Source organism: Scyliorhinus canicula, chromosome 8 (assembly GCF_902713615.1).
Source record: "Scyliorhinus canicula chromosome 8, sScyCan1.1, whole genome shotgun sequence".
In the NCBI taxonomy this organism is placed as follows: domain Eukaryota; kingdom Metazoa; phylum Chordata; class Chondrichthyes; order Carcharhiniformes; family Scyliorhinidae; genus Scyliorhinus; species Scyliorhinus canicula.
The window spans coordinates 177190089-177208131 of record NC_052153.1 but is presented as its reverse complement, the minus strand read 5'-3'; the positions used below and the strand labels follow the sequence as shown (position 1 = coordinate 177208131).

General features: G+C 45.5%; 1 protein-coding gene across 4 annotated transcripts in view; it reads right to left on the bottom strand.

Annotated features, from left to right (window-relative positions):
- Nucleotides 1-18043, bottom strand: part of asb5b (ankyrin repeat and SOCS box containing 5b) — a 78363-nt gene that overhangs the window by 37954 nt on the left and 22366 nt on the right. The window contains exon 1 of one of the 4 annotated variants that reach the window (XM_038805759.1): nt 7908-7971. The exons of the other annotated variants lie outside the window; for them this stretch is intronic. Within the exon in view, the coding sequence (XP_038661687.1) occupies nt 7908-7968 (61 nt within the window). The 5' untranslated portion in view covers nt 7969-7971. Of the gene's footprint in view, nt 1-7907; nt 7972-18043 lie in introns of those variants that run through there. 4 annotated transcript variants of the gene reach the window in all.

Here is an 18043-nt window from a genome sequence, read left to right as displayed (position 1 = left end):
AAGGTATTCGGAGCGGTTAAAGGTTCTGGTGACGGGAGTGTCTATTACATACCATTTGCAGTGTCAAAACACAACTCATCCAATAAGAGGGAAAAATAAATATGACAACACTCATTGCACATCAAGATGGTTTCGCAAGTGAATGAAACAAGTAAACACTCTGTGGCAACACCAAACTTTCAATTTTTTTCCTACAACCTTATGTTGAGATACACCAAACAGGATCACATTTATTGGCCGTATCAATAAAATTTAAAACAAACTATATATTTACTGGAAGGTGTAGTCGGAGCCCTCAAATGGTTTACTGGATGGATTTTGTGTCTCTTAATGGGCTGAGGGAGGGGGAATGGAAAAGTGGTCCCCTCGCTCCCACTACTGCCCTCTCAGCTCATCCAATCAAGCATCGATGATCAATTATTGTCCATCGGGTGGGAAGGGGGAGATGGGACGGGGAGCCTTCCTGCCCAATCGGCATTGTAGGACAGGACGTCATGTGGCGGCGAAAAGGAAGTCAGTCGTGGCTAGAACTGTAAAGACCCCTGTTCTCTGGTTCAACCATTATTTTGCATTCGAGGCTCCGAAAATGTCACAGGAAATCACGCAAACACTGCCACCTTCAGCAGTATGTTCAACCATGGTCCTGTTGGCAGGTCTTTACTCCTGCCCTTGTGCCACCTCTTTATACCGGCATTAAAAACACTCCCAAACACCTTCAATGCAGTAGAAAATGAAAGATTGCGGATGATTGGGTTGTTAACAAGCTTAACAGTTTGTTCGTTAGTAAATTCAAAATGGCGGCCAGGGTTGGTGATTCTGTGGCGGTTTGCCCTGAAAGATTTGGGAGACTGGAGTCATACGGCCGACCCGACATCATCTATCTTACCGAAGCGTCTCGGGCTTGGGTAGCCAGGCCGATTCGCGATCGTAAAATCCAGCCCGTTATTTCTGTCACATGACTGATTTTAAAATCTCCCCCGCTGCAGTGATTGCCTCCATGGTGAAATAAATTATTTAATTTGAACAGGAGCTAAATCAAAACAAGTAGACTGAAGGCAATAACCCCGTACTGTATCATAGTTGTTGCTGCATTCACCAGCTAAGAGGCCATTCAACTGTATGGTCACTGTGAATACAGTTACACTGAAGGTCACTTAAGTGAATATATTTGACTTTTATTTCTTTGCCGGTAAAAGAAAGTTATTGCTATCACTGGGGATATTAAAGTGATAAGTCACTGCAAAGAGGCATTTGGTAAGTTCTTATCAGTTTGATCTCTAGAAATTATTGTCTGAGCAATAATGAATTCTGCCGCTCATGCGTCAGAAAGCAAAGATTTGAGAATTATAGGCTTCATTCCTCATTCCCGCACTTTTAGTGGAGGGGAGCATCCCGCACAGGATGTGCAGTTGGTTGTTGGGCTAAAATATTATAACCCTGATTCTCCAACCTCTGAATGGCGCTCTGTACTGGGAGCGTAGCCTCAAGGAATTATGTCTTTGGTTTTTATCTGATGTCGAAATAGAGGTTGATGCAACAAAACAATTTCTGTGCTTCCTCATTAGAGAGGCAGCACAGAGCTCATCCCAATCCCCAGTTTTCGTCCTGGAGTGTTGTTCTGCTATCTACTGACACACTTCTGATATTTACCTGTGCAACGATCCTTCATGTTGTATGCCTACCCAGTGAATACTAATGGACAACTTGATCATCAAAGCTGAGGCCCATTCCCTCCTTACCCAACATCGCTGTTCCAACAGTGATTACTGGAAATGGACACAGAAGCTGTGGACCAGTTCCCATGACTCTAATTCAGGTAAATTGAAGTTAACTGAGCGTTGCCTACTGTGGTTGTCTGCGAGGGGTTAAGTGTATGTGGAGGAGCAAATCAGACCGAGGGTTCTTTCAACCTCCATGGGTCAGCAAGACATCATGCAATAAACCTCAGAGATCTACATTGTTCTGCTTTGTGCAATTGAAGGAGATGAAAAGAGACAGGAACAACGTAGGAACAGGAGCAAGCCCTTGAGTCTGTTCCACTTTTCAATTCAATCATGACTGGTTTGTACCTCAACTTCACTTTGCTGCTTTCTCCATCTCTCGAAGTCTTTATCAAATAAATTATCAAGCTCAGTTTTGAAATTGTTAATTGGCTGAGCTCAATAGTCGATGGGGGGGAAAGCATTCCATTTTTCCACCACATCTTGTGTGAAAAACGTGCTTCCTGACAACACAATGTTGTAAGGTGTCCATTCAGGTGATCTAAAGCATGTTTAATCTTAAACATTTGTCTGAAATTAGTTCTAAGTCACTGTAAATTTGGGATGTTTCAATGACAGCCTCAATTCTTTTTTTACAGGATAGGAAAGTGGGGATAAGACCAACAAAGCTACAGAATTAGCATCTGACTGTCCCCTCGACACCCTGCACTCGATACACTCTTCGCCTGTGGTACTTGTGTTTTCATTCATGAACCAGGAAACAAAACAAATAACTGAACACACAAAACAAACCTGAATCAATATCCAAGACAACCCCTGCTGCATTCCACACCATAGCATGATCCATCTCTAGTTGATGCATCTATGGGATTGTTCACAAAGGAATATGTTAAGATTTCGGAATTCCTAAACACTGTAACTTTGGCCCCATGATTTGATGTTTTAGCAAAATTGAATATCGGCAAACCTCACACTTTAAAAAATGAAATAATCTACTGTCTAGATTTGAGGGTCCTGATATTCCATGTTCTGATCATATCCAAGCGTAATGATTATGTTCCACCCCTGCCATTTGCACTACATTTGCGAATTAATATCTGGTTGACAAATGTCCTTTGGGGGAAGGAAATCTGCCATCCACAGCTGGTCTGGCCTAAATGTGACTCCAGACCCACAGCAATGTAATCATCATAGAATTTACTGTGCAGAAGGAGGCCATACGGCCCATCGAATCCGCAGCGACCCCTGGAACGAGCACCCCACTTAAGCCCCACCTCCACCCTATCCCAGCAACCCCACCCAATCTTTTTGGACAATAATGGCAATTTATCATGGCCACTCCACCTAACCTGCACATCTTTGGACTGTGGGAGGAAACCGGAGCACCTGGAGGAAACCCACGCAGACACGAGGAGGACGCACAGACTCCGCAGAGACAGTGGGTCTGGAGTCACAGTGACCCAAGCCGGGAATCAATCCCGGGACCCTGGAGCTGTGAAGCAACTGTGCTAACCACTGTGCTACCTTGCTGCTTATTAATAAAAATAATTGACTCTTAGCTGCCCTCAATTGTCTAGCAAGCCACTCAGTTCAGGGCAACTGAGGATGGGCAACAAATGTTGGCCGTGCTAGTAATTCCATATCTCATGAAGGAGTTTTAAAAAAAAAATCTGGCCTCTTGAAAGCATATCTTAGAAGGTGGAGGAAATTTGAAACATTGGCACAAGAGGCTTTTTTGTCTGTATGGAACTCACTTGTATTTCCGATGCTCCTTTTGTAACCTCCTGATGTCCCAATTGCTTAATAGCTAATTAAATACTTTTGATATGTCGTCACTGTTACAGCCAATTTGCGCACAGCAAGCCCCCACAGACAGCAATGTGACAATGACCGAATAATCATTTGATTGAGCAACAAATATTGCTCAGGAGCCCTGGAGAACACTCCTGCTCTTCTTTGAAATGTGTCGTGGGATCTTTTACACCCATCCTGAGAGCAGACAAGACCTCGTTTTAACATCTCATCTGTCAGACAGCACTTCCGCTTGTGCAGCACCATCTCAGTACTGCACTGGGGTGCCAGACTATATTTCTGAGCTTAAATCTCTACAGTGGGAATGACAACCTTCCAACTCACAGTGCGAAAGTGTGATCAACCAACCCACGACAAGAGAACCACTTGTCGGACCAATCAGGAGCAGTATTTGCCAAATCTATAATTCAATATTTTTGAAATATTCCTCATGGCACCATAATAATAATAATCATTATTAGTGTCACAAGTGGGTTTACATTAACACTGCAATGAAGTTACTGTGAAAAGCCCCTGGTCGTCTGTTCGGGGACACAGAATGTCCAAATTACCTAACAGCATGTCTTTCGGGACTTGTGGGAGGAAACCAGAGCACCCGGAGGAAACCCATACAGATTAGGGGAGAACGTGTAGACTCCGCACAGACAGTGACCCAAGCGGGAATCGAACCTGGGACCCTGGAGCTGTGAGGCAACAGTGCTAACCACTGTGCTACCCTGCCAGACACTTAATGAACGTTATTTAGTGATAGTACCGAGGATGAATTCTGCAACAAACCAGACATCTAAATTATGGCGTGCCAGCGTACGTTGGCGCTCCACTGGGTTTCGGCACCAGGCGGTGTTGTGTTGGCTTAAGTGGAGTTTATCACCACCTGCCAGTTGAAGATATCAAAACAGGAGGCTGATCACGTCCAAAAGAGCAAAGGAAGCATTGGATAACAAGGTTGTCCCTGTGGGCATTCTTGGATAACCCCCAGAAAGTGTTCCATAGCAACATTGGCAGATGCCTGGGTACAGATTCCCCATTTCCCTTCCATTTTAAGCAGATTAACTAGCAGGAGAACCAAAAGTACAAACCTTCATTTCTTAAAGGGAGGGGAGCGATACTTCGAAACTCCAAAGATAGCTGCAGATTCCTTCATTCAGGGCAGAATGGAAGGAATTCAAGAAAACTAACTCAGAATGACAGACACAAAAATTGAAATGAATTTAAAGAGGAAAGCTGAAAATTTTAGGAACAGAAATGAAATGCTATAAATGCACAGCGGCTGATGAAACACCTGGAAGAGAAAGGTAGGTCAATGAACTGAGTATGGTATGTCATATTCTGTTTTTAGTTTGAAAATATACATCCTCTCACAGCAAGGTTTCCCAATCACTTTTATATCAATGACACGTTTTAGCCCACTCCCTAAGCCCCCACCCCCACCTGCCCACCTCCATGAATCCCCTCCCAAACCCTGCCACCCATAAATCTCCTGCCAAAGCCCCTCTAAAAATCACCTCCCAAAGCCCCCCCTCTGAATTGCTTCTCAAAGCCCCTCCATGTATTTCCTCCCAAAGCCCACTCTATGAATGCCCTCTCGAAGCTCCTCCATGAATTCCCTGCCAACGTGACCCTCATGAATCCCCACCTGAAGGCCCCATGAATCCTCTCCCAAAGCCCCCCTAAAAGTCCCCTGTCAAAGCCCCCCCATGAATCCCCTCTCAAAGTCCACCCTATGAACCCCTTGCCAAAGCCCCCTACCCCATGAATCCCCTCCCAAAGCACTCCATGAATGCCCTGCCAAAAACCCATCACCTTCACATGAATGTCCACCTAAAGCCCCCGACATCGCATTTATTTGCCGGGATTTACATTTTTTAACAATTTGTTCTCGGAATGTGGTTGACACTGCCAGGCTAACAATTTCTCTTCCTCAGTAGGGGGGGCTTAGCTCCGTCGCAGCTGCCGCTCCTTTGCACATAGTTCGCTGCTCCGCTCTCAGCCGCCTTTCTGTCCAACAACAGTAAGGGAACAAGAAATCAAATTGGCCAACCAGAGGCCTGCCTCCATGAGCATTGCCTACTGTCAGCGCTCAGAGAGGGTGGGTTCAGTTTTGGTCAATGTTATTTATTTTTTGTTTTGTGGCAGTTGCTCTTTCCCAAATCTGCTTCTTCGGCTGATTTTTGTGTGCATTTTAGTTTGCGTACAATTTTGTCGGGTTTAAAAAAAATACTGGGCTTGATTCTCCGGTTCCCCAGCTGCGTGTTTCTCGGCGGCGCGCCGTTAGACCATAAGACCATAAGACATAGGAGCGGAAGTAAGGCCATTCGGCCCATCGAGTCCACTCCACCATTCAATCATGGTTGATTTCAACTCCATTTACCCGCTCTCTCCCCATAGCCCTTAATTCCTCGAGAAATCAAGAATTTATCAATTTCTGTCTTAAAGACACTCAACGTCCCGGCCTCCACCGCCCTCTGTGGCAATGAATTCCACAGACCTATCACTCTCTGGCTGAAGAAATTTCTCCTCATCTCTGTTCTAAAGTGACTCCCTTTTATTCTAAGGCTGTGCCCCCGCGTCCTAGTCTCCCCTGCTAATGGAAACAACTTCCCTACATCCATCCTATCCAAGCCATTCATTATCTTGTAAGTTTCTATTAGATCTCCCCTCAACCTCCTAAACTCCAATGAATATAATCCCATGATCCTCAGACGTTCATCGTATGTTAGGCCTACCATTCCTGGGGTCATCCGTGTGAATCTCCGCTGGACCCGCTCCAGTGCCAGTATGTCCTTCCTGAGGTGTGGGGCCCAAAATTGCTCACAGTATTCTAAATGGGGCCTAACTAATGCTTTATAAAGCACCGTTCACTGACAGCGGGATTCTATCTTCCTGCCGCTTGTCAAGGGGATTTCCCATTGTAACCACCCCACGCTGCCGGGAAACCCCTGGGGGAGGGAGGCACTGTGGGCGGGAAAAATGAATCCCGATGGTGGAAAATTCCGGCCAGTGCATTTTGGAACTGGCTGCTGGAACTTCTGCAGACCCTCCCTGGAGACCCCTCACGGAACGAGGTTCCGTGGACCCCAGTATGGGAATCTCTGTCCCACAGAAACCGAATGGAATACAGTGAAATGGAAGTTAGGGAACTAGGTTTTATTTAGCTATGCTGGTCTTATGGCCTAACCCATACTGAGAAGGAGGTTTCCCCCTTATCATGAGTAACTCTGGTCTGACTCAGGTAGGTTAATTCAAAACGACTTGATCCACACCATGTACACTGTGTATGTGATAAGCTACAAGGCACATCTCTCTTGGTTGCAGGCTATTCCATCTGTTCCCCAGAGCACAGGACCCCTGTTAATTGATACCGTAACTATTAATCCGTTATATTAAAGGCTTGACTGACAGAGGCCCAAATGGCTCTGAAGGGCACGTTGCTGCCAAAATAATTGGATCCTGCTGCACAATGTTCCCTTGTGTTCAGTGAAAACAATTCCAGCAGAAGCCTCGTCCCATGACTCCAGCGCAGTCCGAAACATTAATATTAATAGCATCAATGGGACCACGTCGTCACTGGAATTAAAAGCTAGCCACGTTAAAATTGACTTATGAGTAAACGTTATTCACCCAGAGGTGACAGCCTGGCTCATTTTGAGGCCTGAACTTCATTCTAGTTATTACCCAGATTTAAAGCAGTGTGAATTTGGACAAGACTTACTACTAAAATCGAACAAGCATAATTCTTCCCTCAGACAATGCGCCTGACCACTTTTGGAGTTCAAATAAAAGTAAGGTTCTGATAAGATGACAAAAAAGTTTAAAGATATATCAAATATACACCCTCAATCTAGTCAAACATACATGGGAAATGCAGTAAAGAACATTTTATATGCTGAATGCCGTCAGTCAGGAACTTTCAACAGTCTAGTCACATTGCTTTTGCAAAATAAGCATTTTGTGTTGATTTTCTTTTTTAGATGTGCTTTAAATCATTAAGGAAGCAATGCCAAAAATGTTCCCGCTTCTTACTAGTCCAGGCACGACATTAGCAGTCTAGAACCATGCCTCGAATCATCCCCCAGGCCTGTCACAAACTGCTTTTTGTGGTGCCAGGCAAGACGTCAACTGTACACAGTGGCTGCAGGCCGCTGTTGCTACCGGGCCTTTTGGCTGACGTGTCAGCTGCTTGTGCTATATTTAGATGCTGAGCTCACGTAACTTCAGCTGACAGATCACTTTCACGGCTTTTGGTGACAAGCACAGAAGCCACTGCATTTTGTAAATTGTGATTATATAAAATACACTGCGCAGTAAGGAAGGAGTACAGTTAGCTCAACATGTGATAGCCATGCTACTTTCCCCGAGATCTGTACATACTACCTAGATCTCCATCTCCCCAAGGCACTTCAGACCAGGAGTAAGTTTGCCAGGTGGGATTCATATCCACGCCTCATCTCCCACGGTACCAATAGACTCCGCCCCCTTTCCATCACAGCCAGATTGTCATCTGCGTTCTCCATTTCATGCGAACTTTGATCCTTCACAACCATAGTTACGAAACCATGCTGCCATCACTTGGCAAGTTACTATCTCAAAATCCAAATAAAGCCCAGCGGACGGGCATCTTCAAAACAAAAATGAAGTGTGAACAATTAACCATTTCAGGGCTGGCAAGTCTGAGGGCCACTTTCAAAATACTGGAGCCGGAATTCTCCGGTCGTTGCGATTCATACCTCGCGCCACCAATCACCCCGCCAGCGCATTTTACGTCCGCATAGCGTGATTACCATGGGAAATCCCATTGGCACTCGGCAGGAAGATAGAATTCCGTCGCCAACCAACGAAAAACATGCGGCTGGCGGAGGGGAGAATCCCGCCCTGTGTCTTACACTTGATATTGTATTCGGGTCTGGATAAGGTCACCACCACGGTGTTCGGCAGTACTTTCCCATCTCTGAGTCAGAATTGCTGGTTTCAAGCCCCACACCAGTCTGTCGTGGCAAGCAGAGGCTCTGCCATCCAGAGGCAGTACTTGAGTCCATTTGATGGCTCTCTTGCCGCCGCCCCCCCCCCCCCCCCCCCCACCCCACCCACCTCCCCACCCCATCCCCACTCCACACATAAGGCAATGGCAATTTACCCCAGCTACTCCGGCTTGGTAAATGGCTCAAAACAGGACATCATGGGCGGGATTGTCTGCACAACACACCGCAAGTTTTTTGGCAATGGAGGCAACCTGCCAGTGGGATCTTCTGGTCCCGCCGTTGTCAACATGATTTCCCTATAAGTGCACCCTCATTGCCGCGAAACCCGAGGCGGGGGTGCACCGTTAATGGGTCTGGGGCTGGTAAATTCTGGCCCAGATGTACTGTAATAACTTTGCTGAAGTATTTGTTGTAATGTTCTTTGATTGGGCTGATGTGGAATCTCCATATTGCTGTGTGAACTAGGGGCTTTTCACAGTAACTTCATTGAAGCCTACTTGTGACAATAAGCCATTTTCATTTTCATTTCATTTCACATGCAGATGATGATGAACTACTCATATTATAATGTGGAGATGCCGGCGTTGGACAGGGGTGAGGTCACCTGAGGAAGGAGCAGTGCTCCGAAAGCTCGTGTTTGAAACAAACCTGTCGGACTTTAACCTGGTGTTGTAAGACTTCTTACTGTACTCATATTATATACAGATGATAGTCTATCTATCATCACATTGGTGAGCATCTAAAACTAGGTTGTAAAATGTATGAGAATAAGAGGTACCTGGTGCTATTAATGCACAAGATTGTTGTTCACTTTATTCCCTGCACTTTGAAATTCCCTCCCCAAACCCAGCTACTTTACCATGTCACCACCCACCCTTGAAAGTCTCCTCGAAACCTCTCTACCTCTCTTTGCAACATTCTCAATGACATAAGAACATAAGAACTAGGAGCAGGAGTAGGCCATCTGGCCCCTCGAGCCTGCTCCGCCATTCAATTAGATCATGGCTGATCTTTTGTGGACTCAGCTCCACTTTCCGGCCCGAACACCATAACCCTTAATCCCTTTATTCTTCAAAAACTATCTATCTTTACCTTAAAAACATGTAATGAAGGAGCCTCAACTGCTTCACTGGGCAAGGAATTCCATAGATTCACAACCGTTTGGGTGAAGAAGTTCCTCCTAAACTCAGTCCTAAATCTACTTCCCCTTATTTTGAGGCTATGTCCCCTAGTTCTGCTGTCATCCGCCAGTGGAAACAACCTGCCCGCATCTAGAACATAGAACATAGAACAGTACAGCACAGAACAGGCCCTTCGGCCCTCAATGTTGTGCCGAGCCATGATCACCCTACTCAAACCCACGTATCCACCCTATACCCGTAACCCAACAACCCCACCCCCCTTAACCTTACTTTTTTGGACACTACGGGCAATTTAGCATGGCCAATCCACCTAACCCGCACATCTTTGGACTGTGGGAGGAAACTGGAGTACCTGGAGGAAACCCACGCACACACGGGGAGGACGTGCAGACTCCGCACAGACAGTGACCCAGCTGGGAATCGAACCTGGGACCCTGGAGCTGTGAAGCATTTATGCTAACCACCATGCTACCGTGCTGCCCCTTTGCCTCTATCCTATCTATACCCTTCATAATTTTAAATGTTTCTATAAGATCCCCCCTCATCCTTCTAAATTCCAACGAGTACAGTCCCAGTCTACTCAACCGCTCCTCATAATCCAACCCCTTCAGCTCTGGGATTAACCTAGTGAATCTCCTCTGCACACCCTCCAGCGCCAGTACGTCCTTTCTCAAGTAAGGAGACCAAAACTGAACACAATACTCCAGGTGTGGCCGCACTAACACCGTATACAATTGCAACATAACTTCCCTAGTCTTAAACTCCATCCCTCTAGCAATGAAGGACAAAATTCCATTTGCCTTCTTAATCGCCTGTTGCACTTGTAAACCAACCTTCTGTGACTCATGCACGAGCACACCCAAGTCTCCCTGAACAGCGGCATGCTTTAATATTTTATCGTTTAAATAATAATCCCGTTTGCTGTTATTCCTACCAAAATGGATAACCTCACATTTGTCAACATTGTATTCCATCTGCCAGACCCTAGCCCATTCACTTAACCTATCCAAATCCCTCTGCAGACTTCCAGTATCCTCTGCACTTTTCGCTTTACCACTCATCTTAGTGTCATCTGCAAACTTGGACATATTGCCCTTGGTCCCCAACTCCAAATCATCTATGTAAATTGTGAACAATTGTGGGCCCAACACGGATCCCTGAGGGACACCACTAGCTACTAATTGCCAACCAGAGAAACACCCATTTATCCCAACTCTTTGCTTTCTATTAATTAACCAATCCTATATCCATGCTACTACTTTACCCTTAATGCCATGCATCTTTATCTTATGCAGCAACCTTTTGTGTGGCACCTTGTCAAAGGCTTTCTGGAAATCCAGATATACCACATCCATCGGCTCCCCGTTATCTACTGCACTGGTAATGTCCTCAAAAAATTCCACTAAATTAGTTAGGCATGACCTGCCCTTTACGAACCCATGCTGCATCTGCCCAATAGGACAATTTCTATCCAGATGCCTCGCAATTTCTTCCTTGATGATAGATTCCAGCATCTTCCCTACTACCGAAGTTAAGCTCACTGGCCTATAATATCCTGCTTTCTGCCTACCTCCTTTTTTAAACAGTGGCGTCACGTTTTCTAATTTCCAATCCACCGGGACCACTCCAGAGTCTAGTGAATTTCGGTAAATTATCACTAGTGCATCTGCAATTTCCCTAGCCATCTCTTTTAGCACTCTGGGATGCATTCCATCAGGGCCAGGAGACTTGTCTACCTTTAGCCCCATTAGCTTGCCCATCACTCCCTCCTTAGTGATAACAATCCTCTCAAGGTCCTCACCTGTCATAGCCTCATTTCTATCAGTCGCTGGCATGTTATTTGTGTCTTCCACTGTGAAGACCGACCCAAAAAGCTTGTTCAGTTCCTCAGCCATTTCCTCATTTCCCATTATTAAAACTCCCTTCTCATCCTCTAAAGGACCAATATTTACCTTAGCCACTCTTTTTTGTCTTCTACATTTGTAAAAACTTTTACTGTCTGTTTTTATATTCTGAGCAAGTTTACCCTCATACTCTATCTTACTCTTCTTTATAGCTTTTTTAGTAGCTTTCTGTTGCCCCCTAAAGATTTCCCAGCAATGGGCAACCTAGGCTAGTGTAGTGGGTGGACCACATGAGTGGCCCTCCTTCAATTCAGTGGGTCACAAGGTTGAAATCAGGCTTATTCTCTAACCACGGCCATATGAGTAAGATTAAATACATTCAACACACGCCGAATATTTCATAACGAGTTATGGAAAGTTCCTAATAATTTATATATCGCTCGAACTATCATCAAATTCAAATGGTTAAAAACAAAATAAATATTTGCACTTTGGCCACTGAGGGAATGCACGGCTCTCACACTCAATGTCGTGAACAATCAGCACGCACCTCACTCCACTTGCCCTTGCTTTGCATGCTTATCACTTCAGTCATACTGGTTGGAGTAAAGCTACGTGGATGGAAATTAGCGGAATGTGGCAACCCTGCCTGTGGGAAACAGTCAACAAAATGTCTTGTGGGCTGCACTCAGGACTCATACGGGCCTCAAGCTGCTCCCAGGCCGCAGGTTGCCCATCACTGCTTCAACATGTGCCCCAGTTCTTGCTCAATGTCAGATCATATCTCCTCAAGCAGTGTGAAGATTTTGAGGAGTTTGCTGAAGGTGAGAGGAGAATAACAATGCGTAAAAAATACAAGCAAATTACTGCGGATGCTGGAATCTGAAACGAAAAAGAAAATGCTGGAAAATCTCAGCAGGTCTGGCAGCATCTGTAGGGAGAGAAAAGAGCCCATGTTTCGAGTCCGATAACTCTTTGACAAAGCTAACAGACAGAGAAAATGGGAAATATTTATACTGTGGAGTGAGAATGAAAGATGAGCCACAGCCAAAGAAACCCAGGGAAACCGGGGGCTAAAGGCCACAGAAACCAAGGGGAAAGAGTGTTAATGGCAGTCCCCAGAGAGAAAAAATATGTGAAAGGCCAAACAGCAGAGAAACTAACATCAGAGGGTGAACTGCAGATGTGGAGGGGGGTGGTGGTGGTGGGGGGGGGGGGGGGGGGAGAGTAAGGAAAGGTGGATAAGATGGGGGGGGGGGTAAACATATATTAAGAAAGACAAGAAAGAAAGAATTGGTAAAAGACAGTTAAAATGAAATGGGATGAAAACAAATGGGTCGAGGTGGGTAGAGCTAATCATCTGAAGTTGTTGAATTCGATGGTGAGACCGGAAGGCTGTAGCGTGCCTAACCGGAAGATGAGATGTTGTTCCTCCAGTTTGCATTGAGCTTCATTGGAATATTGCAGCAGGCCAAGGACAGACATGTGGACATGGGAGTAGGGCCTTTTGTTAAAATGGCAAGCAACGGGAAGGTCAGGGACCTGAATGCGCACAGACCGAAGATGCTCAGCAAAGTGATCACCCAGTCTGCATTTGGTCTCTCCGATATATAGACCACATTGGGAGCAGCGAATACAATAGACCAAATTGGAAGAGGTGCAAGTAAAATGCTGCTTAACCTGAAATGAGTGTTTTGGGCCTGGGATGTTAAGCATGGAAGAGGTAAAGGGGCATGCGTTAGACCTTCTGCAATTGCATGGGAAGGTGCCATGGGTGATGGGAGAGGTACTGGGTATGGTGGAGGAGTGGACTAGATTGTCTCGGAAGGGAACGGTCTCTGCGGAATGCTGATAGAGGGAATGAAGGGAAGATGTGTTTGGTTGTGGCATCATGCTGGAGTTGGCGAAAATGGCGGAGGATACAGAGGCTGGTGGGATGAAATGTTCTGGGAGGGAGGGGAGGGGGTGAGGGTAGTGGCGCGGGAAATGGACCGTACACTATTGGGGGCCCTGCCAACAACTGTAGGTGGGAAATCACGGTTAAGGAAGAATAACAATGTGGATGGGTTTGGGAAGGAAATTCCAGAATGCAGACAATAATGGCAAGAACCGTCTTGATTGTTGGTGGCATCGGGAAATTGCCATAAGGCCAGAAAACCTCCCACAGCACTTCTCGTGACCTCAGTGGTCCCAAAGCACTTTTTATCCAATAAAATATTTCTGAAATGTGGGGAGTGGGGTATTTTATGCATCCTGCAAGAGTGGGGAATGTGGCATCCGCAGTGACTTAATTAGGTAGGACGTGAAATTTTGATTTCCCGATGGTAGCTTGAGGTGTAGAGATAAATTTAACGGCATGTTTGCAGCATGTCAAGCAATATGCCAGCCTGTGGCGGGTTCATACTTGTTACACGCTTAGATTCTATGAATATTTATTAGCATGAAACAGGTTTTAATAAACTCCTAGCCTTGGAATAAAGTCAGTGGCACACAACAATTTGGTGGCACCCGGTTCACAGTAGTTAAAGGTGGCAAGCACTTTTGCGCATTTTTGTGTCAGTTCAGTGGTTTTCCTTGTTTAACTCTACAGCAAAACGCAGGTGATTAGGAGAATTGCACCTTGCATGCAGGCGATGGACTGGTGTGGGTAAGTCAGTGCTGGGGGGGGGGTTGGAGGAGGTGGTTGTGAAGTGGAGTCAGGGGCATGGAGGGGAGGAAGAAAGATCCAAAGGGAGACAGGGGGTGTGGTCAGGGGTATGGAGGAGTGAGGTGGCATCTTCGTTTAGTGGGGGGAGGGGTGCAGGGAACAGTCAGCCAACTAAAGAAAATGAGGTTCTTAAAGGGTGGTGCCACCTCTGCCCACGTGTGTGCCCATCTTTGGATGTTGGCTGGCAGAGTCCTTACAGGGCATTGAGAGCACCTGCAACATTTCACTTATTGCCACTGACAACACTTTCGACAATGTCCTTTACAACGTGATGTATGTGCCTGCAGATCATTGTAATGTAAATGTGCTCGGCTGAGCAAGGTAAAATGTGGGAGGGGCGGCAAGCGGCGCATTGGTTAGCACTGGGACTGCGGCGCTAAGGACACAGATTCAAATCCCAGCCCTGGGTCACTGTCCGTGTGGAGTTTGCACATTCTCCCCGTGTCTGCGTGGGTTTCACCCCCACAACCCAAACATGTGCAGGTTAGGTGGATTGGCCACACTAATTTGCCCCTTAATTGGGTAAAAAAAATAATTGGGTACTCTGAATTTATTTTTTTAAATGTGGGACTGGCAAATAGCACTGTCCATGGTATGATGTATAAAGTCACATGAAAATCGCTTATTGTCACGAGTAGGCTTCTCTGAAGTTACTGTGAAAAGCCCCTAGTCGCCACATTCCGGCGCCTGTTCAGGGAGGCTGGTACGGGAATTGAACCGTGCTGCTGGCCTGCCTTGGTCTGCTTTAAAAGCCAGCGATTTAGCCCAGTGTGCTAAACCAGCCCCTAGAAGGAACCTGCATGGGAGGAAAAGTATGCATGGTAACAACTGAGATATGTAAATAGTTAAGGTTTATCAATAAATGGTATGTGTTTAAACATGTAAGTCTCAAGATCTCATCAATGAGAGACCAAATAAATCCATAACATAATGTATAGAGATAGGGCCAGGTGAGCCTGCAAGTTCCACCACATCCTACAAAGTGCAGTGTACAACATTGTACACTAACGTGGACATTCATTTTTTTTAAGCGTGTCTTCACACACATTTTTTTCCTTTGGGGAATAGTAGAGAAGTGGTGGAAGGATTCCCGAGCTAATTATCAGTCTTTTAAACCACATTATAAACGCTCCCTCTCTGCCAACAAGTCCTGCCACAGGACTTGAACCTGGAACTTAGAGGCCAGAGATAGCCATGCTACCACTGTGCCTCAAGACATTCTCGGCCATTCAATGATGAGTGAAAAAAACACAACATTGTTTCTTCCACAATCAAGGAAAAGTCCTTAACTCCCCCAAGACTACTAATATGTGCCAACATTTAAGTGATCCGGTACATTTAGCTCACTGAATAAGCGAGCCTCAACAAATAACAAGGATGCACACATGAATAAAGTTAAACTATTGTAATGTGAAATATTTACAAATGAAATTTAATTTTGAAAAGTTCCTGTGCCACCTATGGGCACTCAGGTTTTATGCTACTGGACAATTGAGTTGGGTAAGAAGTTTGTGGCTGTGCTACAGAGCCTCCCTGTTTGATCAGGTAGCTCTTTTATAGCTTACCTGAAGCTGCAGTATTGTCAGCTGATGGTGGGTATCACCACAGAAACGCTCCCCCGCCACGTGATTGCACATGTTTCCCCTGCACACTGCTGCCACTTAAATTGTAATCGTGTGGAAAATGGGAAAAAGAGAGAGGGCGTATAACTGGTATACACTTCTGGGTACAATGGCACGCTGTTGGCAAAATTACAGCTGCAGTCACTGTTGCAAACGGCGAGATCCCAGACAGACACAGTACTACCATAATGGCTAAGTCATTTGTATTTCAATGGTGTTGCTTGAGGGACTTAGATAATGGTTACCCTCGGGGTCTGAAGATCATTGCACATCTCAAAATATATATCCACAGTTGGTACAAGGGGCACAAGATCAAAAACAGCCAACACAGTAAGAAAAAAACATGATTTACTGTAAAGAGAAGTGAAACCAGCTCCAGGAGAACATAGACATGTGCGTGGACGGCACCTCAATATTCACAATTCTGTGTGGACGGCACCTCAATATTCACAATTCTGTCCAAGTGCAGTAAAAACATTGGTAAGACCTGCCCTGAAGCAATTTGAGCAGTGAAACAGTCAAGTCATGCTCTTGTATTTCCCTATTGTCTCCTAATATTCTGTAGAGAAATTTCCTGAAGGCTTATCTGTTCAAAGCGGTTTACATCGGTTTTAGATTCGATCTTGCAGTATGTGAATGCAAATGAGCTTCCCTGGATACTGCTCCATAAATCCCAAATATAAACAAACCTTGTACTTATTTTTCTTTAAAAGGGACAACTGCAGTGTGAATCACAGCAAGGTCATTGAGGGCTGTGGGCTGAGAAATTCAATTCAATAAAAGCTTGGCCTGTTTCTCAGATGCCAAATAGGTGTGCGGCTAAATGTGGCAAGGCAGGTATCACATGCTCATTATGTGGCAGGTATCACATGCTCATTAGGAGCTGGGACGAAAAACCATTCACTATATTGGTCGAGAAATCAAAAGAGGTATCCAGGGCAACCAGGCTGCACCCCTTCAGGAAATCCAGGTTTTCGTGGGCCTAACCTTAAGTGAACCCTTGCAGGGGGAGTATGATTTCACAGATCATTTCCAGTACCCAGTCAACTTCCTCCTAATGACCATTCTTCCCTTTTAAACACTTACCTGCCCTGTAACTCGGTCAAAATGCACTGGCCGAAAATTGCAAGCCTTTTTGCTGGTGAGCTCCCTTGGAGACATCCAACAGGTGTCCCCATCTTTTTGGTTCTGTGCAAGTCAGGCCCAAAGCTCAGGCAAGTTGGGCCTATCTGTTCAGGCACAGGCATCAGCTCCTGTATTCAGTTACCATTGATAAATGGTTTGTCTCATCATTAGGGCAATATAGCTTTGCCCTGAATTTCTTCAGGGCGGTTACCGCACCCTCCACCCCTCCCCTCCTCCTCCCCCCACCCCTCTCCCCTCCAACAGAAGCAGAATCTGTGGTTCTGGCTCCACTGCAGCATCGAAGGTCAAAGTTGGGTCAGCTATGTAAAGTATTCATTTCCACCCCCCCACCCACCGTCAAAATCAATATGGGTGCATATTTGGTGAAGTGGAGCAACACGTGGTCGGTAGAGTACCTTCCAAATTGCAATCCCAAGGCTGAGTCCCACCAGATGTTACTTACAATGCAGACAATCAGCATTCCGTTGCTGACACAAAATAAAACATGTGGAGAATGAATAATTGTATCGTCCAGACCAGGACCCCCGCTTGGAGACTCACAGCCCCACTGGTATCTCTAAAAGGACTTTATGCAAAGTTAGGAAGCCTTTCCAGCAACTCCTGGTCCTTATGTCACAGATATTATTTGTGCCTTGGAAATAGGCAAAGACGACAACAGTTTCTATCAAAACTGGAGTTTTAACTCGTGTTTTTAAAATGCCTTTTCAGCTTGGTTTCTGTTTCTAAGTAACCATGCCCAAGCTTGACTAACAATGCAGAGAACAGCCAGAGGGCACACAGTTTAAATGGTTCAATTTAAATGGCTTAATACCCTGTCCAAATCACAGAAATGGGAGTAAGAGACAAGGCTGCAGAGCATTCTCACCAGCAATGCTGTGAAATGCAATGTTAGGAACTTTACTCTTCTCGAGACTTTACCCTGCCTTGAATAGACTTAAGATGGAAGACAGTCACCATGTAATCAAATAGGGGGAGCTTTTTTTCCCCTCAGGGAGCGATGAGAATGTGGATTTCACTATTGTGGTGAATGTGATTCACACTATATATAGTTGCCAATATCACTCCATGTA